General features: G+C 44.6%; 1 protein-coding gene across 2 annotated transcripts in view; it reads right to left on the reverse strand.

The window, feature by feature from the left end:
• ZNF521 (zinc finger protein 521) overlaps positions 1-27,494 on the reverse strand; it is a 274,124-nt gene that overhangs the window by 147,768 nt on the left and 98,862 nt on the right. For both annotated transcript variants that reach the window (XM_080920018.1, XM_080920017.1), the window contains one exon: positions 5,462-8,814. In XM_080920018.1, coding sequence (XP_080776144.1) covers positions 5,462-8,374 — 2,913 coding nt within the window. In that variant the 5' untranslated portion in view covers positions 8,375-8,814. The remainder of the gene's footprint in view (positions 1-5,461; positions 8,815-27,494) is intronic.

Here is a 27,494-nt window from a genome sequence, read left to right on the forward strand (position 1 = left end):
CAGGCTCAGTCAGGGATATCATCTTGAAAGATAAGAGAAATAAGTTAGCTGTTGCCTACTTCTTTTCTCCACACATAAACAGGGAAGCATGCACACCTACATGTACATGTGGACACAAACACATATAACAAAAGCGCACACACACACATTAATTAATACTATTCTCATTGAGATATGTTTCATACCAAAAAATGCGCTAATTTTACATTCAGCAAGTGTTGACAGAAAAATGCAGGTAATAACCAAAACCACTGTCAAACTTTAGCACATTTCTGTCAGTTCCCAGAGGTCCACCCTGCCCTCTGGAGGCAGCATTTGGAGAGTCATCAGTATAATGTAGCAGTTGTAGAAAGGGGTGTGGCTGAGGCCACAGGAAGGGAGCATGAAGAAGAGCAGTGCGCACAAGGGCTCCTGGTAGCTTAAAAGGAGCAGGCTATAGGAAACTCAGAGGTGTGGTGAGCCAGGAAAGGACACAGGGGCTTCTGAAAAAGACAAGAGCTGCCTGTGACAAGTACTTAGTGGCAATAATAACTAAGGTACCAGAGGAGGGCACAGAGAAGTCAGCGGACCTTTTGCAATGAGGAGAACTGACTGAGGGCAGAGGGCAGAGGGCAGAGGGCAGAGGGCAGAGGGCAGAGGGCAGAGGGCAGCTTGGACATCCTACAGAACCTGGTGACAAATGCCTGGGCTTCGAGGGTGTCCAGAACAAAGTGCCTGGAACAGCCAAGAGGAGACTCTTACCTATGTGATAGCACATGTCTGTAAATGCCGTGATCAGGATGAAGAAAGGAGGACTAGCAGTTCCAGGGTCGTCTGCTACATAGCAAGTTCAAGACCAGTGCAAGACCCCATCTCAACAAGAAGCAAACTCCACCATCCTGAGCCCAACTCTGGGGTCGGAGTAGAGATCTGAATTTCCTTGTCTGCCACTTACTAGCCATGTGATCTTGGCTTATTTCAATTTCTATAAGCCTTGTTTTCTGTCTCCAACATACAGCGGCTGGATCAGACGCTACTGTCCCTTCCAACAATGATGCCCTGGGCAAGTGTAATTTCAATGCACTGATAGTGACAGTGTTTAACTGGTCTATGGAAAACCCTACAAACCATCCTGAAACAAACAAAACCCAGAGGAAGAAGGACCCTACAGACATGTTCTCCTAACATCTATGAAAGAACTTTAGGATTACGTGACACCCCTCTGAGGTATTACTGGGGGTTCCAGGCCATCCTCAGTGAACTCAGAGCTCACATTTATTCTTATTTATTCGCACTGCAAATGTCAGCAGCTCTGAAAGGCACTTGTGTGTAGTGAAAGCTAGAAAGCCAGTTTGTTTCCTCTCTGTTAGGCTCCCCCATACCTGAACATGGGTTCACATTCACGTCCAGATACCTCCACCATGTGACAGCTACCTGCAGTTAGCCCTCTCTGAGTGTTACACACCTGGACTTGCATCCATTTGGAGGACTGAATAGTATCTAGATTTATATATAAATTTAAATCTGTTCAAATATATAATCTAGTACAAATCAAATGATAAATATTCAGTCTTTGTCACACACAGGTGGGCGTTGTCTACTGACATTCCTATGTGGTCGTAAGTCATGGTTCAGTATATGTGAACTCTCAAAGAAAAATCTGCCTGGGTTCTCTTGTTTCCTGTCATCTTCCTCTCCCCTTTGAAGCCTCAGCAAGAAAATAGCGCCTGTGCAGGTCTCTAATATAAGAGTCAGGGAACTCACATTTCACTTGTCATAAAATTAACCACCAAATGACATATCTTTGGGCTTTTGGTAAAGACACATAGTAACTTTTGTTTGACCTGATGCGACCCCTCCCTGAAATTACACATTATAATGGAAAGTCACAAATTTAACATAACTGGCCAAAGATGTAAACAAATACTCATTATGTAATACATTATAGATCATTTTTTCCCACTAACATATTATATTAGGGTTATTTAAATAGACACCTTTATGTATGTTTGGGCAATTTTCCTGTAATTCCAAATAATATGTGTATTCCTAATTTGAGAACGTATTAATTGCATACAACTTTATAAGTGAAATAAAATAATGCATTTTAAAATGGAAACAGTAATGGCAAAGATCATATTGGAAAAAACATTCAGGTTATCAAGAAAAAGAATATTTATAAGCTAGATTCTAATGCCTGGCCAGTGAAGGCCAGCCCTGTATGCATTTTTGGCAAAGTAAATTTTCAAAGGCAGATAAGTTGCTACAAAAATGTTGTTTTGATCACTGACAGCCAAGTACTTAAAACCCATCACTGTAGATGTAAATGTTTTAAAAATATCCTAGTGATTTATGAAAATATAGACAAGTAAACTTTCTATTGTTATTTCAGGAATAATTAAAGGCAGGCCGTGGTTTAAGGTTAAATTGTCTGATTGAGGATTTAGCTCAGTGATTGAGCCCCAGCCTAGGAAGCAGGAGGTCCCAGGAAGAAAGTAAGCGGCCAAGAGTGTTCTCCAGACTAGTAATTCTAACTGAGATAATACGTCTGTGCTCGTAATACACCCGCTTTCATTTTGCAAGCGTCCCATTTCAAGGAAGCCAAATAGTGCAATCTGTAAGTATCAGGTAAACACTATGAGCGCATAAGGGAAAAAAACAGGCATGGACATTTTCAGAAGCAATCTACTAAGAAGCAAGCGGTTCGGTCTGGTCCAGTCTTGATTGTAAACACAGAAAATCACAGTTACACACACATTAATGCAGCCATGTTTACAAGCGGCTTAAGTTAACCACAGACACTCAAACTCCTACAAAAAGGAGACAAGTGGTTCTCTGCATAAATGTCTTATGAATGCTTTCTTCACGTTAGAAACATCTTTAATTTGTGTGTGGGTACAAGAGCCTGTGCATATCTGTGTGGAAATCAGAGGTCGACCCTGGGTACCCCACTCCATCTTCTATCCCCCTGTACTTTGAGACAGGGCCTCTCAGTGGAGCTGACTGTTTTCGCCAGTGCGCCTGGGTTCCAGGGAGTTCTGAGGATCCGAACTCGGGTTGTTTTGCAAGGCCATCAACGAAGCACTGCAGCCCCTTACTTTGTAACATTTAAAAACATAAAACAGCTTAAGAACAGTCTAGACATCTGAATATGGGCCTTCTTATAATAGAAATTCTAGGTGGTAGAGAGAATCTCTTATGGGTGGTACCTGCTAATAAAAAAGCCCATGGCCAATGAGCTGAGGCAAACAATAGGAGGTGAGACAAAGGCAGGAAGAGACAGGATTATGGGAAATAGTGAGAGAGACAGAGTGAAAAGATCATTGTAAACCAGCAGGTAGATGAACTAAGGGAGATGAACAGGAGACATTTAAAAAAAAAAATTGGGCAGGACTGAAGGGGAGGTAAGACATTGAGTAGGTTAGATAAGTTACTAGCTGTTCGGGATATAAACCAAACGCATTTAACAATAATAATTTTAAAAATGGAAAGAAAGCCAGATACAGGCCTTAGAAGAAAAAATAGAACAAAAGAGTATAGAGTGAGGGAGATTAGAGGAGACACCGAGAGATCCGCTTGGGAAGATGAGAGGAGACAGACACACGGTCCCCGAGCAAAAGTGACCAGCCACGGGGCAGAGTGTAGTAGCTGGAATATTTAAGTTATGATCTAGTCAGAGAAGAGCATAGTTATATGGCCACGGTTCTTACTGATATATTTTGAGTCTGAGTCTTATTTCCAGGAGCCTGGGGCTGGGAGAAAGTAGGGCCTACCTTCCACGCCATTTATCTAACTTCTGCTAATGTAGCTATTTCTATTGCCTTAAGTCAAGGATACTCTGGCTAGTAGTATCATTAGCCAGATCCTACAACTGTATCTTATCTTCTAAGTGGTGGGGGGAAATCCTTTGCACAACAGTTTTTCGAAGCACTCACATTAAAAAGAATGGATTAAGAAATAGTTTGCTTTCAGACTCAAACTCAACACTGCAGTTTAAGAAATATTGTGGTCTAAGGAGATATGAAAATATATCTGCAGTGTACATTCAGGCTGATTTTTAAACCACTGGAGGGAAGGCAGGATGAAAGGTGGCAGAACGCAGGGGGTGGGGGGGAGGGCAAGAAGTCCTGATCTGGCAAACTGCCCAAGTACAAAAACCACATTCCCCATGCTATCTCTTTACTCAGTGGTTATACAGACCTGAGTGGTTACACATTCCTGAAATGAAGTTGGGGGGGGGGGGGATGCATTTCATAGGATTCTAAGTGTGACTTCTTTTAGGAATTGCTGGATAGGACACGACACCTGAGCCAGGGACCACTATCCAAACTGTCTCCAGATGTCTCCACTGGTCTGAAAATGTTTCATTTATTTAAATGGGAGGGAAGTGCAGATTTACTCAGGCAGGGAAGAAGGAAGAACAACTTCAAAGTTTGGGAGTCTGCCTGTCACACAGATGCCACCTTGGGTGAGGATGGGCTCTGTGTCGTTGCCTGTTCCGTTCTCCCCTACTGGCCGTCTGATGGCTATCTGTGGGGAGACGCGGGAGCCCTCCGAGAGAGTTTGAGTGCAAAGACAAGATAAGAAACGTGCAGGAACCCCCCTGGAATGGACAAGGATGTCCCTGGGGTTTTCATTTGGATGGATCTCCAGATAGGAGCAGGTAGGGAAGTGCAGGTGATAACACCAAACGGAACGCCATTCCACAGAGCCCTCCTCTGTTCAGCTCTGAGGAATGACAGTTAATAAAACTGCCATTGCGTTGTTAATGAGTGTGTTTCTCCTACACACAGTGTGCCAACGGAAACACGGAGATGCGGGAGTCTGGAATCGAGGGGGGAGGATATACATTATTTTTGGAACCCAGAGAGTAAAGGCTTTAAGATGGTGTCTTTAAGCAGATAAATGTGGGAGCTTTGAAAAACTCCTGGTGTGCGGAGTATTTTCCACACTACCCAGAAAACAAAGAAAAACAGTGAATACTGTCAACAGTGTATTAAAAAGATACCCTACCTAATTTGTTACCCGCCAATACATACATACATATATATGTATGTATACACATATGTATGTATGTATGTATTTTTTAATTGACTCCGAGCCAATACGTTGAATCACACTAATATACTCATGTTTCATTATCTCTTTGCCATTCACACAAGTCATAGCTGGGGATTTCAGTGTGTGGGGAAACTACGGTGAGCTTCCAGATCTCAGTAGGATCGGTGTGAGAGCCAGTCTCTTCAGTCATAGAGAAGACAATGTCCTGGGGAGACTGGAATTAGTCCTACTTTGCACCATTCAAGCCAAAATGCTACTTATCAGGAACCAGGTAATTGCTAGTTGATGGCAAGAGGGAGGGAATACTGCATTTCGAACTACGCATCTCTTGGCATAAGTGACAAAGGTACTAAAGCTTGGCTTTAGGATGGGGGTCGCTTTCAAGGGAGGGGAGATAGGAAGCTCGAGAAAGGCGTGTTACCTCGTCTGACTGGGAGGGACTGATTCTGGGCATGGGCGACACTTGAGGCGTTTTCAACTGTGTGCTGTTGGCGTCTGGCACAAGCTCCCGGTGCACCGTCTGGATGTGGTTCTGCAGTTCGCTTTCAGACTCAAACTTGACATTGCAGCTTGAGCAGCGAGTCTTCAGTCCCCCTGCCTTGCTCTTTCCTTCCATGGCGCTCAGACTCTCGTTCTGGCCCAAGCCTGGTCTGCTGGCGCCAGGAGGGAGACTGAGGCCCGGGCTACTGCTCTTACTGAGATTCACACAGCCGGCACACAGACCATATGGCAGGCCGTTGATGTCAAGTTTCACCAGATCTTGCTTGGAACGGAACTCTTTGAGGCAAGAGGCACACTTATACAGTTTCTGAACGTGCTGGCCACGCCCAGTGGTCTGCACGGAGGACCCGTTCCCAGTCTTCTGCATGTGGAAGGTCCCATGGATTTTGAGTTCCAAGGTGGAGGTCACAGTCTGCATGCACACCACACAGCGAAACCCTGTCAGGGAATTCCTCAGATCAGGGTGCATCTGGCAGTGCTCCAAAAACTCCTCTTCACTCTGCAGGGGCATCTTACAAATACGACAGTTTCCAGTATCCAGGCTCTTGCTGTGCGTGACTTTATGCTCAGTAAGAGTTAAAAGGGAAGGGAAGCGTTCTCCACAGATAGGGCACATGTAGTGTTTGACGGGGCCTAAGTGGGTCTGCATGTGTTCTCGGAGCCCGTTCTCGGAGAAGAAGGTTCTGGAGCAAACGTTGCACTTGTAATTCCCTTTAATGAGCTCCGCTTTCTTTTTCACAATGGCGCTCTCCCCGGGTCTGATGTTGTGGTCCCGGAGCTGGTGGTTCTGCAGCAGAGTCTCCATGGTGTAGGCCGCCCCGCAGATGTCACAGCCATACATGGGTTCAGAGCTGTCCACGTCCTCCTCGCTCCCATCATGACTGTTATGGGACTCCTGGCTGTTGGTGAGCAGGGTCTGCAGCTCAGCCTCCTCCTTCTGCACTTGCTCCGAGGCGCCGTTCGTGCCGCAGTTGGGGGTCTTGGTTTCAAAGACGCAGTGCTTCTCCCGCAGGTGCTTCTCCAGCAGGATGACGGCGTGGAAGGCCTTGCTGCAGAACCTGCAGTTGTACTTCTTGCTGTGGGTGGTGATGTGGCACTGTAGCTCCACCTCGGTGCCGAACGACTCGCCGCAGAAGATGCACTTGTGGGCCTTGCCTTGGTTCTCCAGGTGGTTGTGCTTGACATGCAGCTGCAGGTCGGTCTCGTTGCGGAAGTCCCAGTTGCAGGAGGTGCAGCGGTACACCTTCTTCTCGTTGCTGTGTTTCACGGCCAGGTGCAGCTGGATGGACACCTTCGAGTCGAACACTTCCTGGCAGAGGGTGCAGCGGAAGAAGACGAAGGTGTGCATGTCCAGCAGGTGCTTCTGCAGGTCATCCACGGAGGTGAACTGCTTGTCACAGCTCTCACAGATGTAGTAGGTTGAGGTGATCATGAAGTGGATGGTCACGTGCTTGAGCAAGGACTCCTGGTTGGGGAACTCCTTGTTACACTGAGGGCAGGTCAGCTTTGGCAGCACGGTGTCCAGATGGGTTTTGAGGTGAGTCTGAAAGCTGTCTAGGGACGTGTACTTAGCACCACACTGATTACAGATATACTCCCCCGCGGCTCGGGCAGGCCCACCTCCCACTGCCTGCATCATCTTAAGAGATGTCTGTTCTATAGCCACAGGGGACAAGGGGCTCAAGGCCCGGGATTTCTTCCCGTTGTGAATATAATTTAGGGCCAAGGGAATGTTTTTATGATTCTCTTTAATATGCTTATTCAGTTTGAGAACACTGTTGAATATTGGCGAATTTGTACAATAGGAACAGGAGTAGACTTCAACTACCGGTTCTTTTGGGGTCCCAAGCACAGGGGACCCGAACCGGGAGCCACTGAGGTCACAATGGACCTGTCGTATATGCTCTTCGAGGGAAGAGTCCGTGAGAAACCCCATGTAACAATGGGGACAAAAGAAAGCGTTGCTGTCCTTGGCTGCAGGATTGGCAAACCCGTGTGAACATCGGATGTGCTCCTGAAGGGTGTTGAGGTCATTGACAACTTCGGAACAGAAGTTGCATTGGTAAACGATGGCAGGCATGGCCGAGACAATCAGGCCCGGGTCCTGAGCTTCGTGCACTTGCTTAAGATGCTCGTTTAGGTTATAGAGGGAGGGCAAGACCTCCAAGCAATACTGACAGATATGAGCCTGCTCGGGTTTGTCTAAATGCATAGTTTTCAGGTGAATCTGCAAAACCGCCAGACTCGAAAACAGCTGCTTGTTGCAGTAAATACAGCTGTAGGTGACTTTCACCTGCTTACTCGAGGGCCCAGTCATATCGGAGGTCTGCTGAGCAGCTCGCTTCCTCCCGCGGCTCTTTGGGATCGGTGGTGCGGCTTCCACCATGGTTGAGCTGTCCACTGAGAGGTTGGAATCTGGAGTCGTGCTGGACACAGAGGTGTATCCCACGGTGACCAGGGAAGGGCTGTTGCTGTGATTGCAGGACTCCGGTTGCTGGTGACTGTCCATGTGGCTGTACAGCTCCTCTACAGTGAGGAAGCTCTCTGAGCAGATGCTACAGGAGTTCTTCTTCTCACCCGCGTGCACCTGCTCTATGTGGTTCATGAGGGAGGCCTCCTCCACAAACAGCTCGTGGCAGTACATGCACTGGAGGGCCGCTCGGTCCTCATTCGGGGAGCACTCGGGGTGGCACTCTGCAATGTGCTTCTGCAGGTCTTCCGGGAAGTCAAAGCCTTCCTCACACTGGCTGCATTTCTGAGTGTCCTTCATCTTCCAGTCCTCCATCCTGGAGCCAGACTGGGAGCCGTCCTTGTTCCGCTCGTGAACCTGCATATGTCCGTGCAAGGAGCTAGAGGACAGGAACCCTCTGCGACAGACAGCACATTTATATGGCTTGTTGGAGGTGTGGGTCTTTAAGTGGATCTTCAGATGGTCGCTCCGGGAGAAGGCCGCGTCACACTCGCTGCAATGGTACTTCTTGTCCCCTGTGTGGAGCTTTATGTGACGGTCACGGCTCCGCTTGTGTTTGAACAGCCGACTGCAGTAGGTGCACTTGAAGGGTAGCTTGTCACTGTGGCTCTGTTCATGGTGTTTTAGGTAGCTGAGGCGGCTAAAGGACTTGTCACAAAACTGGCACGGGTAAGGCAATCCAGGGCCACCTTCTTCCTCTCCGAAATCACAGCCTTCTCCATGGCTGGGGGAAGTCTGGTCCTTACTGGAAGGTGAGGAGGCAGGCCAAGAGCAGGTGGGGTCGTCCTCAACATCAACTCCATCTGCAACGAGGGGCAACAGGACACATCGTTACACATGCTGGGAATTCACGAGTGAGCTACGCAGACCGTTCCAACATGGACACATGCTTGAGCCACCGCGAGCCTTTGGGGGAAGGGAACGGAGTGAGCATTTCAAATCTGAGCCCCAAGCTTTTATTCTCCATTTATGTTTCGCTGGTTTGTAAAATACAAAAAGATATTAAATAGTTCGATGTCTAAATTACCCCTTTATTACTTTTTATCATTTTTCCTTAGAAGTGAGGCATATATTACACATTGACAATTTTATTAAAATACAGATTTTAATATATTTAATGTTTCTTTTGTAGTTCACTCTACAATGATTTGCATATTCCGCGGGCATGCGAAGAAGCAAATGGAAAGAGGAAATATTACAGGAGTGATTTAAAATTAATGCAGTCAACCCAGATGTCTAATATTTAATAAAGAAAAAAAAAACCCTCCGCATTTTGCTTGTTTTCCTATAAAAAGGCAATCTGCAGACCAAAAGTCTTTTATGGGGTTCTTATTGATACAGACCTTATTGCTTTCAGCAAAAAAATATTAAAAAGTAAGCACATGAAAGGAGACTGAAAACACAATAATAATTATGTCTGTGTAATGAAAGACAACCAGGTTTTCCTCAATAACTGAACGATGCAGAGACCATAGGCCAAAAATTGGATTATTAACTGTGAGATATTACAGACAGCTAGGATCAGCCAGGATCAAGAAAAATAAAATGCGAGTTTCAGGAGAGCCAGATCATAATCTTGAGTTTTGTTGGAAAAGTTCAAGAGGTGGCCCAACATCTCTTCCTTTTGTGCAAGGCACCAGTGCCTGCCCTTCCTTAGCCAAACAGGACCCGCGCTTTGAGGTGAGCAGAGACAAAGCGACTTGTGAAAAACTGGAAACAGGAAAGGTGATAAATGATTCTGGTAAACGTGGAGAGATTTATGTGCAACAAAGAGCAGACAAACAAGGCTGCCAACCAGATACGCCTTAGCTCGTGATGGGTGAAGAAACTCTGCCTTAAGTTTACGTTCAGTGGGTTTTCTTACACGGCGTAAGCTCCTCCTTTGGTTCCTCCTGCTTCTCTCCCACCCAAATAAAAACTACGACCATCTCAAAACATGTTGTAAAATCCCCTTTTGCTTTCTATAAATTCTCTTTCAAAGCCAGAAGAAGTTTTCAAAAGTGTTCAAAAATCCAACAGATAATATTTTTCAAAGGCAGAGAAAATTAAAGGTAATATAGGATAGCTGGGAGAGGGAATGGACACGTTTGGTTAGAAATGCAGATTTGACTGCGATATTCTAAAAGTTGCCGATGAAAAAGAATGGAGACGGTTCTGCAGCACAGGGGGCACAAAGGCAGCAACGGGCCACTCCGTGAAGTGAATTCCGCGCCTGCTTTCTTTAAGGTAACAAGATTTTACTAGATTGTCAGCCTCTTCCTTATCCACAGGAAACAGATGAGGATCGTTCCTTTCCTGCATGGAGGGACCGATGACAAGGCCACCTCACTATCGAGGCCAGATGGTAGCCCTCTCACCCTGAGGAAACAACCAAACACCATTCCTGGATCTCTGCCCACTGCAACAAAGCAAGTTGAAAACCTCCTGATTCTGTCTCCTTGCTTACATGACTCCACAGTGCTTCATGCGTGCAGCCTCGGACAGGCTTGGGCGTTACCAGGTAAGAGACGTATGGACCCCATCAAACACATATGCTCAACCCATGACACAGAACACATGGAAGCAAGGCACAAAAACTAAACCAAAAGCAAAGAAACAAAAAGTCAAGATGACAACAGCAAAAATAAGCCAACAATGATGGAGTTTTCCTTTTAAAAGATATCTACATTTGGTATCCTTGAAATAACCTAAGATTCCTATAGATTCTTCCAACTCAAATCATTAATAAAATGTACTCAGCCTTTTTTCACATTTCACACTTGTCTTGTACGTCTGAATCCTGCTGTTTTATTTTAAAATATCTTCAAGCACATCCTTTCATGTGCACGTTCGGAGAGAACACTGAATGAGCGTCCACCATGCTTCCAGACTGGTTAGAGATGAACCGTGAGCTCAAGAGCCTCGCAGGACTGTTTAGTATTAAATCCCACACTACATCCGGGTGTGATGCCTCATCACTGCAGGTGTATAAATAATTGTGAAGCAATGGACCATGTAAATATAAAGAATAGCATGTACAATTCCTGACACCAGGTATGTATAAGGAATTATGAAGCAATGAGCCATTACTACAAAGAGAGAAAAGGAGGACCTGGTCCTTGACACCACGTTTGAATCAGGTTCTTGTCTGGGTCCGGGCTGCAGTCCATCTCCTTCGTAAGCGTTCTCTCAAGCTTGAAATTTCATTGACATGCTGATGGAGATAAACTAAGGATCAAGGTTTTGTTTTCTGGAGTTCAGAGTAGTACTGGAAGGCTTTTCCGCCCTATTCCACCCCTGCCCCATCCCTGTAGCCTAAGAACGTAACAATTACCTACAAAATCCACACATCTCAGGGTGCACAGTGACTGTTCAGGGAAAACCTAGAACAAAGAGTGTTATTCAGTAGGGAGGGAAGGAGGCAGGCAGTAGGGGAGTGAGGGACAGAGAGAATATGAATAAATGAATGAGTGGACGGATACATAAATGAAGGAATGAATGAATGAATGAAGGAATGAATGAATATGAGAATAATGGTCTCTTCTACAAAGATTGATTTCTGCTTTAAAACCAAGATGGTAAAAGATTCACTGGCCAGTGCCATAAATGTATAAGCACAGGAAGGAACTAGAAACTAACCCCCCTAGTGCTTGGTCCACGTGCTGATGGCATCCTGTCCACTCCCTTGGTGGACTGTGTCTGCCATCCCACCTCTAACTCTTCAGATTCTCCCAGAACTGCCCATTCCTGTTATCATAACAGTGCAAAGAGATGTTCGCTTGCCAGTAAAACCCATCTAAGTGCAGTTGCATTTTCTAATTCATGGGGAAACTAAGGTGGAATCAACTGGAACTTTCTCTCTTTGTCACTTTCTGTCTGTCTTCCGTGTGTACACACACACCAACTCATGTGGTGCATTATGACAGGAGGTCCTTCTGCGTGTCCATGTTAAAGTCTCTCAATTAAAGTACTTCTCGATTCACAGAAAGCAAAGGTGGGATCTTACAGCTGGAGGGGGGGTAGTTTTGCTGAGAGCCCACTTTGTGGCCTAAACGGCTACTTAAAGATGCAGATACGTGAGCATAGTTAATGCGGCTGTTTCCCAACAGTGACTACACTTGCTGAGTTTCACCATTTCCACAAAGCACATTACAACAAGTGTGTGAACACTGGAGATGAAAGTCTCCAGCGCTCTAGAGACTTTTCCGTGGAAAGTAGAGCCGCCTGACTTTTCTCCAAGCAGACAGGAATGCCCATGATTCAGCAGCCTGAGTAAATAAAAGAGGTCCTTATTTCCTAATTTTGCTGGCTGGCCACACTGCAGTGGCCTCTGAGCGGCTGCCAAAGGGGATGTAGAACTTGAGCTACACCCAGCCGCTGAAGGCCTGCCTTTGTTAGCCAGCCAGGCTTTCCCGAGCATCTTCTGGCATCGCTGTGGCCATGTCCTGCAAGGAAGACCTCTATCCCGGGCTCAGTGAGTCTCAGCCCGCCCTCGAGGACAGAATACCCAATTCTGCCTGGTACGTGTGGAGGAGGGCAGCTGGAAACTCAGTGAGCAGCCGAACAGCACCTGTTCGGTCATATTATGGGCAAAAGTGCTTACCGCACCAACAGAACAATGAAGTCAACTCAAACGTCCACCTCAGCTAACAGGCTCCAGAGCACAACATATGGTTGTGACGTGGGCCTCCAGCCCCTCACACACAGCAAGCAAAGATGGAGGGGACTTTTATTCCAGCTACTGCACATGGAGCCTCAGGAATGCTTGGCAGGGCCGCCCTGTCATCCAAAGGAGCAAGACGGTCTACGTTTATAGCCTGCCTTTGTGGGAGAAAAGCACTGAAGGCCCCAACACTGTTAGCTGCCCAGGCTAAACAAGTACAGTCAAAAGTAAAAATTCTGTGCTGAAAGAGAGAGGGTGACGGTGTGCTCAGAGGAGTGTGAGTATGGCCTAATCAGGTCTTGGTGTCTGAGGCCTGGAGTCAAGCCTGTCAGAGTTAACTATAATATTATGGACAATGTGAAATTATTAAGAAGAAACTAAAGCCCAATGTTAAAAAACAATTAGAGAGCTAGATAGATGTCCCAGTGAGTACAGCTTCTACAGCCCAAGCCTAAGGATCAGAACTCAGTCCCTAGTACCACATTTAAGATGGTAGGTAGGTAGGTACGTAGGTAGATGGATAGATGGATAAGTAGAGAGACGGATAAAGAGATAGAAACAGACAGACAGACAGGTGGACAGAAAGATAGGGATAGGTAGACAGATAGATAGATGGGGAGGTTGAAACAGAAAGATCTCCAAGCTTGATGGCCAGCCCGTTGAACCAAATTCATGCACTCCAGGTTCAGTGAAAGACTGTGTTGTTGTTGTTGTTGTTGTTTTGTTTTCCAGAAAAGGAGGTGGACAGAAAATGAAGAAGAATCAGGGTCAACCTCAGGCTTCTACAGGTGTGCACACTCATACTACGTATCCACATATGTGCACACTCATACTACATATCCACCCTACGGCCTCCACATATACCCACATACTCCACACACCCACATACCCTCCACATACCTACCCACTCACATCTCCCACCTCACATTAAAAAAACTACACACATCCAAGAAATCATAGAAATTAGGGCAAGTAACTAGCTTGTGTGACACCTAGCTTTTCTCCAGGCCAGGTTAGTGAGAGCTTCCATGTCTTTCTCTAATAGATGAATTCCTTCAGTCACCAGAGTACCCTCAGAACATCTCATCAGTACCACACAAGTGCAAATGTCACACAGCCAGGGGTCCTGAGCACAGGCTGGGTCCTTTTGAAGTGTCCGAAGGTGAAGAGCACTGACAGGCTGCTGTGTGTGACAGGTGCCATGAGTCAGAAGTAGGGACAATCAGGAGTCTGGAGTTTTATTTTGAGCTCCATAAGCAACTTGGAGAGTGACATGGCCAAGTCATTTAATCTGCCCCTACCTAAGTATTTCATCTGCAATATGAAGATAATAATTCTCACTACTTACCCTCCAGGGTGTTACAAAGATTAGTGACTGTTTCTGGGGCACCTTATCATCGCTGGAAGAAAAGCTACTCACATAAACAGAGACACCAAGAAGGGTGGCATTTGCTCCTGTTCCCTTGCAAATGTCTGCATGTTTATTATAAACACATTTTCCTATTTTCTTTTCTTTAATAGAATCCCTAAAATATGAGTTCTAAAGAGTGGCCCAGTGGAAATCTATAGTGCCTGAAGCATTCACAGTAGTGTGTACAGCCAGCAAGAAAACAAAACAAAATAGCTGGCAATATCTAAAAATTAATGGACCATAAATTCATGCTATATCCAAGCATTAAATTATCACACACAGGATATAATCTTGGGTCTTTAAAGATAGGTAACCTTGGAACAAGTACGTTACTATGTAATTCTGAAGCTAAGCATATAATTTTAAAATTACCTTCCTTCCCTTTAAAACATGAGCAATACAGCCAGGGCATTATTTCACACCATAATAAGTTAATTTAGTAGATTATTTTTGCAAGTGTTGAGCAATTGTTTAAAACATACAACCAAAGTGGATTTCCAGGTTCTTCATTTGGTTCTTTATGCTTGCCTGCGGTCTACTACAGTGGGCTTGAACTTCCTTACTGAACTGAGTTCACAGGTTTTCCCTCCCACCCCCTTCACTAGATACCAGAACTACTTTAACACAAGCTAGGAATCCTGAGGGAAACCACCCGGTGCACACAAATGCTAGTGGCTAGGCAACCATGACAAAGAACGGTGACTTGACATGTGTGCTTAGCAGACAGGTGACAAGGGTGCTTGTGTTTCTTTCAGTGCCATCGCGGTAACAATTTTTACATTATAAATAAAGCCACCCAGAAAATCATGCAACACATTTTCACAGCAATGACTCAAATTCCTAAAGGATGAGGTCATGTTAAATAAATTATTTTGCATTCTTGAACAACTGCTTCCTTTCATTCTCGATTGGAATGTCCATAGCTGTGGAAAACTGCAGCTTTAATAATATTTAATTTGTGTGTGTGTGTGTGTGCTTGCTTTGTCTCGTTTTGAAATCAACAGCTCCACATTAAATTCACTTCTATATTATATGATGTATTTAACTGCCTGAATAGTCTGAAATATGAACCTTAGAAATATTTATTATTCACAGATGCTTTAAAATTTTGTAATATTCCGAATGGTTCTGGAAGGACCACTTAAATGTACTAACAGTCAGGTTATGGGGGAAGGGTGGTCCCCACTAATGACAGTCGTGGTGGGGAGTGGAAACAGTGGTTTACATTTTAACCCAGTCTTAAGACTAATTCCAGAAAAGAGAACTCGGGGGATATTTTTTTTTCTTTCTTACAGCCTAATTTTTAAAAAGTGACTCATTGTCCCTCCCAAGCCCTTCGCACTCCAGATAGTCCAGTGCAGGAGACACAAGGTCATGTGTTCCCTGCTCTTTTTGGGTGATCCTGGACATTCGTATCTTCAGTGTTTGCAAGGCCATGTGCATAGTGTGGGGTGAGGACCACAAATGCTTTCCTTGCTGTTGCTTAAAGTTCATCTGAACAGACGGTGCCTAGTGGATTCCATCGTCCCTGGCCAAATCAAACAGCAAACAGCGCATTCTTAAGCAGTTCACACTCAGACTCCACCTCTCAAATGAGGAAAAAGCTGACACAAAACCAGTTCAAGAAAAGCCACCGTCTCACAGAAACCAAGGCGGCGCTGCTGAAGCCAGACAGAAGGAAAAGTCGTTTCCAATTATACGGGTGTGGGTGGGGAGGAGGGGGTGAGAACTGCTTTGCTTTTCCGATCTCTTGGCTCCCTTAAAACTATATGTCACTAATGCTAAGCACCAACTTCTTGATGCTCAGTAATAGGCAGCCGTGTGGAGCACATCTGTTCACAGGACTGGGAGTGAGAGCATTCCTGAAGCAATTTTACATGTTTATCATTGCTTTGATAATGACAGGCATCATGGAGTATTCCTCCCTAATCTCTATCCCTTTCCCCTACTGTGTGTGTGTGTGTGTGTGTGTGTGTGTGTGTGTGTGTGAGAGAGAGAGAGAGAGAGAGAGAGAGAGAGAGAGAGAGAGAGAGAGAGATCCTCTGACCATGTGTACATGTGTATGTAGAGGCAGAGGTCAAACATGGATGACTTTCTTTCTCCAGACATTATTTGAGACAGGGTCTCCCGGTCTGCTGGCTGATTTGTCTAGGCTGGCAGGACAGTCAGCCAGGAATCTGTCTATTCCTGGAGCCTGGTCTTGGGGCTTATACGGGTGCAAGCCAGCAGGCCCGGATTCTTAGAATCAGTCCCAGGCCTCTGCACTTGTTTACTGTGCCTCTACCCGCTGAGTAGATTTTAGCCTCTCCTCTTCTACTGTGACATACAAGACATTCATTAGTTCTACATATTCTTCTGTTTGGACATGGCCCTTAGCACAAATAATTCCTCAAGCAGATACTTGATGTTTAGTTAGTTCATTCATTTAATTAAAACATATTAAGCACCGGGCATGTGGGTGTTCAAGCTTTGTAGTGAAACCCAAACCTCTCAGTTACGTTCTTTTAAAAGAAGATTTCCTTGTGCATAATAGCAGAAATATTTTTAGACTACCACACTGTTAGTCTTCTAGGGAACAAATAGGACATCTGAGCTAAGATATAAAACTGAACAAAATTAATATACTAGAAAGCCGGTTGTTACCTTCAGTCATGAGTGACAGTGTGACCAGCACAGAGAGCAATGGGAGTCAAGCTGACCTGGTGCTTTTCTCATACCAGGAGAACAACAATTTCAAGTGGCTTAAATGTTTAAATAACACACAAAAAATTAAAAAAAATTTTAATTTAAAATCTGTGACTTACATATTTCGTGAAAACTGCCGTACACTAGCTCAGTGCTTCAAAACCTTGCACGTCGGCAAGTTGTGGTTAATCGGTTACTAGCACAAAAGCCACACAATGGAGTACCCACATGCCAAGCTACTTTTATTTGCAAGAAAATCTTTGAGACAGATTCTATTTGGCCTCAAAGTCCCTTCATGAGTATGAATCATGGACTAGGCAGCATGAAAGCAACTTGAGAAATACTATGGAAGATTCACAGGGTCCTCAATATTACTAGTGAGTTTGTGTGGGAGGGAGTGTGTGTTCACAAACACGCACATGGCTGCACGCGGAAACCAGAGGTGAACCTCTGGTGTCTGTCATTCTTTGGGAGGCACCTGCCATGTTATCTGTTGTTGTTTGGTTGGTTTTGTCTCTGAGACAGGGTCTCCCACAGGACCTGAGCTTTACCAGGCCAGGACATCCAGAGATCCACGTGTGTCAGCCACACGGGATCACAGCACAAGGTGTCACACCCAGCTCCCCGTGGGTGCTGCTGAGTGTGCTCAGGTGTGCACAGCCAGCAACTGGACTACGTTCCTCCTAGCTCTGTGATCTTTAGCTTAACCTCTTCACAGAAAACCAAGTTTGACATGGCTTCCTTGGGGATGCAGGGTCTTAGAAAGGGTCTTAGAAAGTCTATGCCTCATGCCACCGAGGACCTGTCATCAAACAATAAAATGTCCAAACAAACAAAAAAATTCAAATTTTATTTCAGAGTGACCAGCATTGACTGTTATGTCATGTTTTGAGTCTTGCCCTAACACCACAGGCTGTGGTCTACAGCTAGAAACTTTGGGTCACAGAGACTTCCAAGAATACTACTGGTCTGTGTCTGCTGCCCTGAAGTTTACCTGTCCGGTATCCATGGCAGTCACAGAAAGCAACTGGAATTTTGGGCAGTTGAAAAAGGCCACTCTGTGTACTCCACTGCAGACTAGGCCACTGGAGAATACAAAAGTGTTGAAAGGCTAAATTTTAATTAATGAACAATTAGCACCCTCTGTGGATTCACTGTGCAGTAAAGTGATAAATAGGGATTGTTAATGTAGAAAAAGCTGTTACAGAGATGGGGACGGGGGGGGGCGCATTGTCACAACAATTGGATTGCCACAGTGAAACCTACTGACCCACATGCTCTCCCTTGTGACAGTCCCATGCAGAATATGTGCTAAGAATGTTTAGGATCCATGGCAAACAATCTGTTTGAATTTCGTGTCAAGTAACTTCAACTCCAAGAACCTTGTGTTGTCTACCCTGGTTTTCTCAAATTTTCTGCGGAAGCTGTAGGCTACTGTGGTGTGAGGGACTTGAGATCTTGAAGATTGTGACCTTGAAACTCGGTGTCAGTAAGGGTCTGCAAAGGATGCTACAAAGCATTCTGGGAGGACAGAATTTCCACAACGTCCCAACAGAACTGAAACTGTAGAGGGGGACTAGATCCCAAGCAGCAGAGGTAGGATGCTGAGAGTTACCTCAGTGCAAGCGAAATGGCTTTAACCATTTGTGGATATAAATGGCATGAACGCCCTGCAAAGGACAGAACTATTCCCTGAAAATAACTTCAACTGGGATACAAAATAGCTCTGCCCTGATCATATCTAATAACTTCAGAGACTGATATTTTCATTTACCTAGTTATAGAAAATATGAACGAAGTTCTGCAGGGAAGTCATGTGGGGATGAAGACAGAGAACTTGCCACAGTTCACCCCACTTTTCACTCAGCTCTCTTCTCTGGAGCAGACTGGACCTTAGGGTGACTGGGGCAAATTGTGTATTCACCAGTCAAAATCACAGGACTGAGTGTGTGTGCATGCGTGTGTTCACCGGAATAAATTCATAATACCCCATGCGTAGATACCTGTGTGCTTATCCCAATTTCACTAAATGTTCAAAATCAATCACATAATTTTTATCAAAGCAAGTTTTCAAATATTTTTAGGTATGTCATTACAAAAGAGTTAATTACAATGATTTGCTACTTAATATAAGTCTCTATCTCGGCAAACATATTTAATGAAACACTATTTTAGTGATATTCTTACATACACAGTTTATATGTACATTTATATGTACATTATTTATATACATGTACATATCTTTTAAAATTTATATATAGACATTTATATATATACACATATAGACATGTGCACACATATATAACTAACATTAATGTCTTTCTAAAAATTCTAAAAATAATTATAGTCAGACCTCAGAACTCCCATGATTCCTTCATATTATAGTATGTATTCTGTCTACGTGTAAAACACATTAAAACAAATGAATATATAAGAAGATTTCCACAGCCGCTGTGGCCACAGCACCAACTCAGTAACAAATCTGGCTGCAGGTAAGGAGGAGGATAAAGACCCATCTGTGCTTATCCCAACACGACGTGTAGACAGCTGGCCCTCTGGCACCCAGCACACGACAGCAGCATGATCTCAGGCACACTGAAATATGAGGGGCTTAAATATGGTCACAATATGAGAAGGAAGAGGTCCTCCTCAGATGGTAAGGAATGAGATAAGAACCCTTTATGTGTGTCCTATCAAGTCTGAATGGTCATCTCCATAGAGAAGCTGATGGCCAAGCTTTCTGCCTCACAAAGGAGAGACGTACAGAAGCATGCACAGAAACGTGGCTCGAACACTCAAGGGCTTCCCAGCTGACTCCAGGCTGCCTGGATCAAAGGCCACTTTCTCAATCTCCATAACTTTGTTGAGCCTGGGCTCCACTCTTCCTGGTAACCTAAGTGATGGCTGGCACAGGCTGCACTTACCTCTCAGTCACACTCAGGGATCAAAGGAAAGAAAGGAACGAATCTCTCAGCAGCTTGCACAGAGCAAAGAAAGGCAAAGCTCTCCTGAACCGCCCATGGGCGTGGTGCAGGAGCTCAGAACACTGAGAACTCTTCCCAGCAAGAGGAACTGTTGAACTTACAGATGAACAGACAAGTCAGTGACCGTGGCTACATGCTAGACCCCTGAACTAACAAGAATGAAATCCCCTACTCAAACCACAACAAACAAAAAAAAAAAAAAAAACTGAAATGCTCAGCTACCATCTTTTAATGGGCAAATAAGCTTAGCATGATGTTCAACACTATCTATTAAAAAAAAATAGTGTTTTCACATTGTAAAACTAACTTAAGCTAATTGGCATCTGTTCATATGTATATAAGCAAACAATAAAACAACAATTGATGAGTTTAGTCTCTGTTAACAGTCTGTTTGGGAGGGGTTCTGGAGTATATGCATGTGTTCATGCTATGTGTCCATGTATGAAGGAATGCATGCTCATGTATGTCTATGTATGAAGAAGTGCATGCTCATGTGTGTCCATGTATGAAGTGCATGCTCATGTGTGTCCATGTATGAAGAAGTGCATGCTCATATGTGTCCATGTATGAAGAAGTGCATGCTCATGTGTGTCCATGTATGAAGGAGTGCATGCTCATGTATGTCCATGTATGAAGAAGTGCATGCTCATGTGTGTCCATGTATGGAGAAGTGCATGCTCATGTGTGTCCATGTAGGAAGAAGTGCATGCTCATGTGTGTCCATGTATGAAGAAGTGCATGCTCATGTGTGTCCATGTATGGAGAAGTGCATGCTCATGTGTGTCCATGTATGGAGAAGTGCATGCTCGTGTGTGCATGCACACATGTGTATGTACATGTGTGCATGCATATATGGAGGTCAGAGGCCCATGTCAAGCGCATTACTCTAAGCTCTCCCCTTATTTTTTGAGGCAAGATTCAGCAAAAAGTTTCTTGACAGGCAACTCTAGCGAGCCACTTCTGCGTTTCCAGCACTAGCATGACAGGCACAAATCATCCTTTGTGTCTTGTTAACGAGGGCTGGTGATCCGAGTGCAGGTCTTTAAGTGTGTACAACAAGCACTCACCATCTGAGCTGTCTAGTCAGTGCCTAGCTTCTTTTTACCTCTGGAGATTGGCTAGAAAACCCTATACACACATGTACATGCATGAATGTGGCGTGTGCACCCCCCATACTTCCGGTTCTCCATAACAGTATAGTTACATACAATCTTGAAAAATGAAAGCAAAAGAAGAGAAGCACTGAAGTTGGCAAGTGGCTACTTCACTTCTCCATGCTCCCTAGAGACACTAGGGACACGCTCCCTGACACTCATGCCAAGGGGATAAAAGAAAGCTCTTGCCGCCTTGTCCTTAGATTACCCCTTGAGTATTACTGCAGCTACTAATGGCAACATACTAAAAGTCAGCAATGAAGCCCAGCCACAAAGACTGAGCCACAGCAGTGCTTGCTAGCAGGGGATCTAGCATCTCCCGATGCTCTAGTACCTGCTGGAAATGCAGACACCGACCGGATGGCATGCTCTACCCGGCGGTAGTCTGCATGCCGGCTGGTCTGCCCTAAGACACATTTATGAAAGCATTTCTTGCCATACTCACACACCAAATTGAGTCCCAGCTCTAAGAGGCAGTTTTGATGGTAAGACATTACATTATTACACACTCCAGACTGTCACAGTTGCCCTCGACTTGGTCTGGGATTTGATCCTTAGAGCTTCCCTCATGCTGTGCAGCTAGCTCTACGTCACTTCCGGTCTGCAAAATGTAGTTTGTAAATGTCTATAAGAAGACAGTAACAACTGTGAAAATGTAAAGTTCCAAGTACGTAAAAGCTGGCTGTTACTGCGTGAGAAGCCTATGTCATTCTGGGTCAAGAGTCATGCTGCTGGCTGTGGCACTGGGTTTCTGGCCTTCATAGGTACATGCATCCTTTCATTCGGACATACATGTGAACAAGGCCACGAGTCTTGTTTTAAAACAGAAACACAGTGTGAGAAGTACATCCTAAGGCAATTCCACATTGCTCTGGGGACATCCAAAAGCAACCCCAGAAACTAAAGATGGTATGCCTGACTGACTACGCCCCTGGGCACTAGGGTATAGCCCCAAATGCAGCTTATCCTCTGAGGAAGTGTTGCCAAGGGATACATGATCATTGTCTCATAAACCCTTGATGCTGATGATGTTCAAGCCACAAGAGAGACGCCAACACAACGTTAAAGGTAGTTGAGTCTTCTCAACCACGTTGGCAATAGAAGGTCACCCTAAAACTAAATATGAAGCAAATAACTCCCTAGACTAGAGAACAAGGAAGGGGAGGAGAGCCTTGTATAACCAGCAGTGAGTTCAAGTTCCCGTCAGGAAGAGCTAATACGATTTCTGACCAAATGCCCTCAAGTTTGGACATCTCTAGAAATTATAACTATTTACTTTGTCCTTTGATGGCGCGTCTGTCAATCCCTGGGCACTCCCTGGCCTGCTGCAGTGTGGAAAGCCCTACAGTAAAGAGTCTTCGGCTGTCAGGCTGGGGGCAGAGAGGGAACAGAGCAGGACTTGATCTCAAATGATTTTTTTATTGGTTTCATTTACATCCTGCTTAAGGTTTTCTGCGCAGCTCAAGGTGTCTTATCTCTGGCTACCAGGGGATATTTAGCAGTCAAGCAGCGAGCACATTCCCTCTCCTCCTGTCCCACTCCCTCAAGCTGGTGATTTTTTTCAAGCTCCTTGTCTTATCACAGGATCTCCTTGGGCTGAAGAGAGCCCACGGTTATCAGAAGTTTTGCTTTCTGCTCTCTGGCAGGCTGTTTGAGACAAATGATAGTTTAAGTCAAAAGAAAATCAGTTAACCCTCTTCAGCTCTCTGCTCAGAAATAACTTAGTAATGTCTCATCTTGATTAAGAATGAAGGCTGTGAGCAATTTCCCCTCGAAAGTCCACGTGCACAGAACATGAACCACATTGGAGTAGGGTGACTAGGTGCAAAGAGGCTGCTGGTCACATTTGTGTACTAGCTCTAGATGATAAACGGCTTTACCTGAGCAGCCGGGCCACACCCCGTGGCACCTCCTTGTCATTTATTTCATGACGGTAGACAGGAGAGAACTCTACTCGTGTACTGAGGGGACAGAAGCAGACACCAAAGGGCAAAGGGAGAAGATGGGGTTCAGCGGTCCAGATAAAGAGACTTCCCTCAGCAGTGAGCGAGTGTAAACCTCAAGATGAACATAAGCAAGAGATGGCTGTTGGATGCCATAGGGTTGTCTCTAAGAGTGACACAGATATGACTCCAGTCTGTTAAATAATCAGATGAGGTCTGGCAGGGAACTGGAGTTATCAAGGAACCTGGGCTTCAGCTCGGAACTCATTAATGATGCTTTAAGTCCTGGGTGCTTTGTAAACCACAGGATCCCTTCTCAGATCCATTAAGTCACAACCACCCCTGCCCTCTGTCCTGCACAGCAGGGACTGGGGAGTCCACAGGAATGCAGGCAGAGTTGACAATGACTACCTCAAATCAACCTACCATTAAACACCAAAGGGGGGCTCCATCCAGAGCATACAAAAGCAAAGCCCACTGGCTGCTGGACTCATGGACTTTGTTTTAAGCAGGCCAGCAAGGGGGTAGATTTTCTACAACACTGTGTCAAATGCAGCAAGTTAGGTATTTTGTTTTTTGTTTTTGTTTTTGTTTTTTTGTTTTGTTTTTTTTTTTTTTTGGTACAGCAAACACTGCCAATCACCTCACGATTAACGATTAACCATCATCACATGTAAAGGAGCAGTTTGTGAACTGTTATTAGGCTCCTGATCTGGGTATTTTATATACCTTTTAACAATTTTTGCCATTTCTCTTCTTTTTCAGACCCCAGCAGTTCACAGGCTCCTTTACATTAGTGATAACCCTATCCTTTCTGTGCCCTGAAGGTTCTCTTAATTGTCCATTATCTTAGTGTGTCAGCACAAAGGAGCAGGGGCAGCGTCTCTTCCGAATAGTTTCACCTCTCTCTCCTGAGAGTGACGCCCTTGTCACAGCATTAAAGACTCGAAAACCTGCCACTTATCAGCATTGTATTTGAATCGAACCACTGTCCTTGAAAATAGTGGGCAGGAGATAGTATCAAGTTCCCCTCACTGCAGGGTCCAGTTCCGTGGTAGCTGGAACAATCCGAAAAGATAAAGTTTGCCTTTCGTCCTTCATAATAGAATTACAGGTAACAATGAAAACGTGTCCAGTGGTTTGGGTTGTTGTTGTTTGGTTTTATTTGCTTGTTTGTTTTGTGCTTTAGGACAAAGAGACCTATCTGTCGGGTTATTCATGAACACAAAGTTAACAGTCTAAATCAGAGTGAATTTGTAAATCCATTCTGCAACCAGACGATAAAACTCGTTTAATTATACCATAGCTCAATCCTCAGCAAATATGTCAAAGATATTAAAGCAGCCCATGCACAATGGAATCAAGCACCTCTTCAGTGAGCCATACGACAGGATCTGAACCACGCCACATTCTCAACAGCATCTGAAGACAAAAGATGAGTGTTTGTCTCCCAGACACCTTGTTCCATAGATCTGCATTTCCTCGCTGCTGTTTGTGTTTCTTTCTTACTCCTTTTGAGCCACGCACCCTTGGAAGAAAGAATTTATGTGTGCTTTTAACAAGTAAACAAGTGTACAAATTAATTCAGAAAGCAGTGATTTTGAAATTTTTCCTATGTTTAATGTGAACTGCAGCTAAACTACTTTTCTGTACAAATTAATTTACTGCACCAGTGGCCGATGTTTATGTTTAGGCAATTTTATTTCTCAGGCTGGTAAGATGAGGCCTAATCACTGCAACCTGTTATGTGCAATCTGTCACTGGAAATCAAACTGCCTTTTGTCTATTATTCAAGGAGCAATTTGGAGGAATTAAAGCCATCGAAAAATGGAAGACAAACAATTCTCTGTAAGGATTCAATGGCCTGTGTCATCAACCATATCCAAGCCTACGTTCTCTTCCAAGAGGTCTTTCAACATGACTTTTCTGAGGGCTTGAACTTTCTTTCACATCTGCCAGGCCATGTAAAATAAAAAACTCAGAATAAGCTCAAAATTTTATCCAATAAAACAACAACAACAACAAAGAAAACCCTTCAATACATTAGAAAAGCAACAAAATACGGAGTTTGGCGTTGACCCATCCCCACTCCTTGCCCAGCTCTTTGCGCCACCCTTATTTTACCTGGGAATGTATTCTTTGATTCTTTCTTGCAAAACGAGTTTAATTTATGATTTTCTTTCTTTCCCATGGAGAGCTCAATAACCAAGCTCGATTGCGGAGTTTGATGTTTTATGGGCACGGGTGTTTCTAGGACTGGAGCAGGTACCGACCTTCTGTTTTCCCATTCATTCCTGCACTATCTAATGGTGCTTCATGTTTGACCTGTGCTGTGTCTACAAATGATGTCTTAACGGAAAAATGCTGCAAAACACCAGTTGGAAGAACCAGTGTAAGGCCACCTAAGTGCTGTGAATGGCAGAGGAAGCTGAGGGCAGGCCAGATGGAAATGGGGAAATTTCCACAGAACAACAGTACTCAGCTTCAGATACAGCGCAGCATTCTCCACACCATGCTCTGCTTCACAAAAGGACACAAATTGATTTGGTTATTGGGGTGTGAAGGTACCGATGAGAACTTACCAGTCCCTACAGCTAGTTTCTATCACAGAATCTGCCTTTCCAGATAGTGGAATTCTCACCGGTCCTAGGAGAATGTACGGAGTTAGGATTTCCAGGTACCTAATTTGGATATCCTCACTTTTCTCTGCTGGTTAAGTTTCCAGGGTGTCCACAGAGACTTAGCAATTTCTACCAAAACAACGTAGCCATGATGTTTGATGGGTGGTTTCGTTACTGTTGTCTTCCTGTTTGTCTGAAATAGTGAAATAGGCACATTCAATAATGATCTTGCTCCAATTTCAGCTCAGTCTACATCACACTTGGCCTTAGCAAACAGAGCTTGCATTGGTGACTAGAGGAAACCATGTGTATTTTTTCCCTCAGAAACAAAAAGGGAGACAACAGGAGAAAAGCCCTTTACCAACACGGACATGTAAGGCACACCTCTCCCTCTCTTCCGGACAGAACTGCCAGGACTTGCTCATTCGGAGCTCAGAGTCCTTCTCTATCAGCCTTTCTTTTCTTCTCTCTCCCTAAATTCCAACACGCATTTCCTCAAAAGATCACTTAGTTCAGTGACCTAATGCTGTGATCCCTTCACATGGCTTCTCACGTGTGGTGACCCCCAGGCATACAATTATCTCATTGTAACTTTATAACAGTAATTTTACTACTGTTATCAATTGTAGTGTGATTATCTGAGATGCAGGAGATCTGACATGTGACCTCCAAGGGTTGTGACTCCCAGGTTGAGAACCACCGGCTTAGCTGGTCAAACTAATTCATCGTCTGATTTCCAGGCAGGACTGATTAATGTGGATTGTTTATCTTACTAATATTGTCATTATTTCATATATCACACATATATCACACATTCAAGTTGGCGCAAAGTATTGTTTTCCAGAAAGATGCCTATTGTCTTATCGGAATAGGTCCTGATCAATGGCAGCCTCACCTCGCTTGGTCTGGAAGGCTTTGCCATCAGGGGACTGTGGACTTACTTGCTCTGCCATCACAAGAGACTGGGCTTACTTGCTCTTCTTTCAGTTTCTTCCCTCTGGCACCATGAATATAGTGCATATGGACTCCTAGTGTTTTAAGGCTCAGATTTGTGATAAAAATCAGCCAACTATTCTACAGAAACACTGGCTCCAAAATGCCCAAGCACAGAGTACTGCAGATGAATGAACGGACATCCATCCCTCCTTTTCTCTGCAGGATCGCTCACTGTGGCCCCGGGAGAAAGCCGCAGTCTTCCTCCCTCCCTCCTGTCTATACCAAGCCTCTTAGACGCCGTCATGGTTTTCACCTGACCAGAGCAGAAACCTTGCTTTCAGCCTCCCCAGAGAAGCACCAAATGCTCAGCTATGAACAAGCACCCCCCCCAACTCCCCCACACACAGTGCCTCTCATATTTTCCAACTCCTAACAACAAAAACTGCTTTTGAAGCCCATTTTCCTCCTTGACACCAAACTGACACTATGGGAAGCCTGAAGGTTCCCTTTTTTCAGCTACCCTAATGGGCAGGAGCTATGGTGCTCATAAATTGGCACAGGACATATACTAGAGCAACAGAGAAGGTCCATCCTCAGTGTCCACAGAAAGTGGAGGGGACCGGGGTCCCTGTACCTACAGCGAGCTAGAGGCAATACATGCTCACTTTCTTAAGGAACGGTTAGGACCACGTGTCTCTTTAACAGGTTACCCACTTCCTTCTGGCCCATCAAGAGCTAGAAACATCTAATGGACAGAGAAAAAGGAACTTCACTCCCAGAAGTTGTAAAAGTTGCTCTTCTCACTGTGCTGTGCTGGTCTATTTTCATCCCCTGCAACACTGCTATGGGCCTTTGTGAAGTTTACAAACTGCATAGCTGTGTTCTGCAGCTTCTACCCATAACCCTATCTAAGGAAAGAAGAGAGGGAGAAAGGGAGGAGGGAGGGAGGGAGGGAGGGAGGGAATGATTGCTTGGTTATTCCAAAAACAGCCTTTAAAAAAAAAAAAACTATGGTAAATCCCAAATAATTATCTCACTATTAGACATTTATGTTTTGGTTGGTTTTGCTATGCTGAGAATTAAACAAAGAGCATCTCATATGACGGA

This window comes from Micromys minutus (genome assembly GCF_963924665.1).
Source record: "Micromys minutus genome assembly, chromosome: 8".
Taxonomy (NCBI): domain Eukaryota; kingdom Metazoa; phylum Chordata; class Mammalia; order Rodentia; family Muridae; genus Micromys; species Micromys minutus.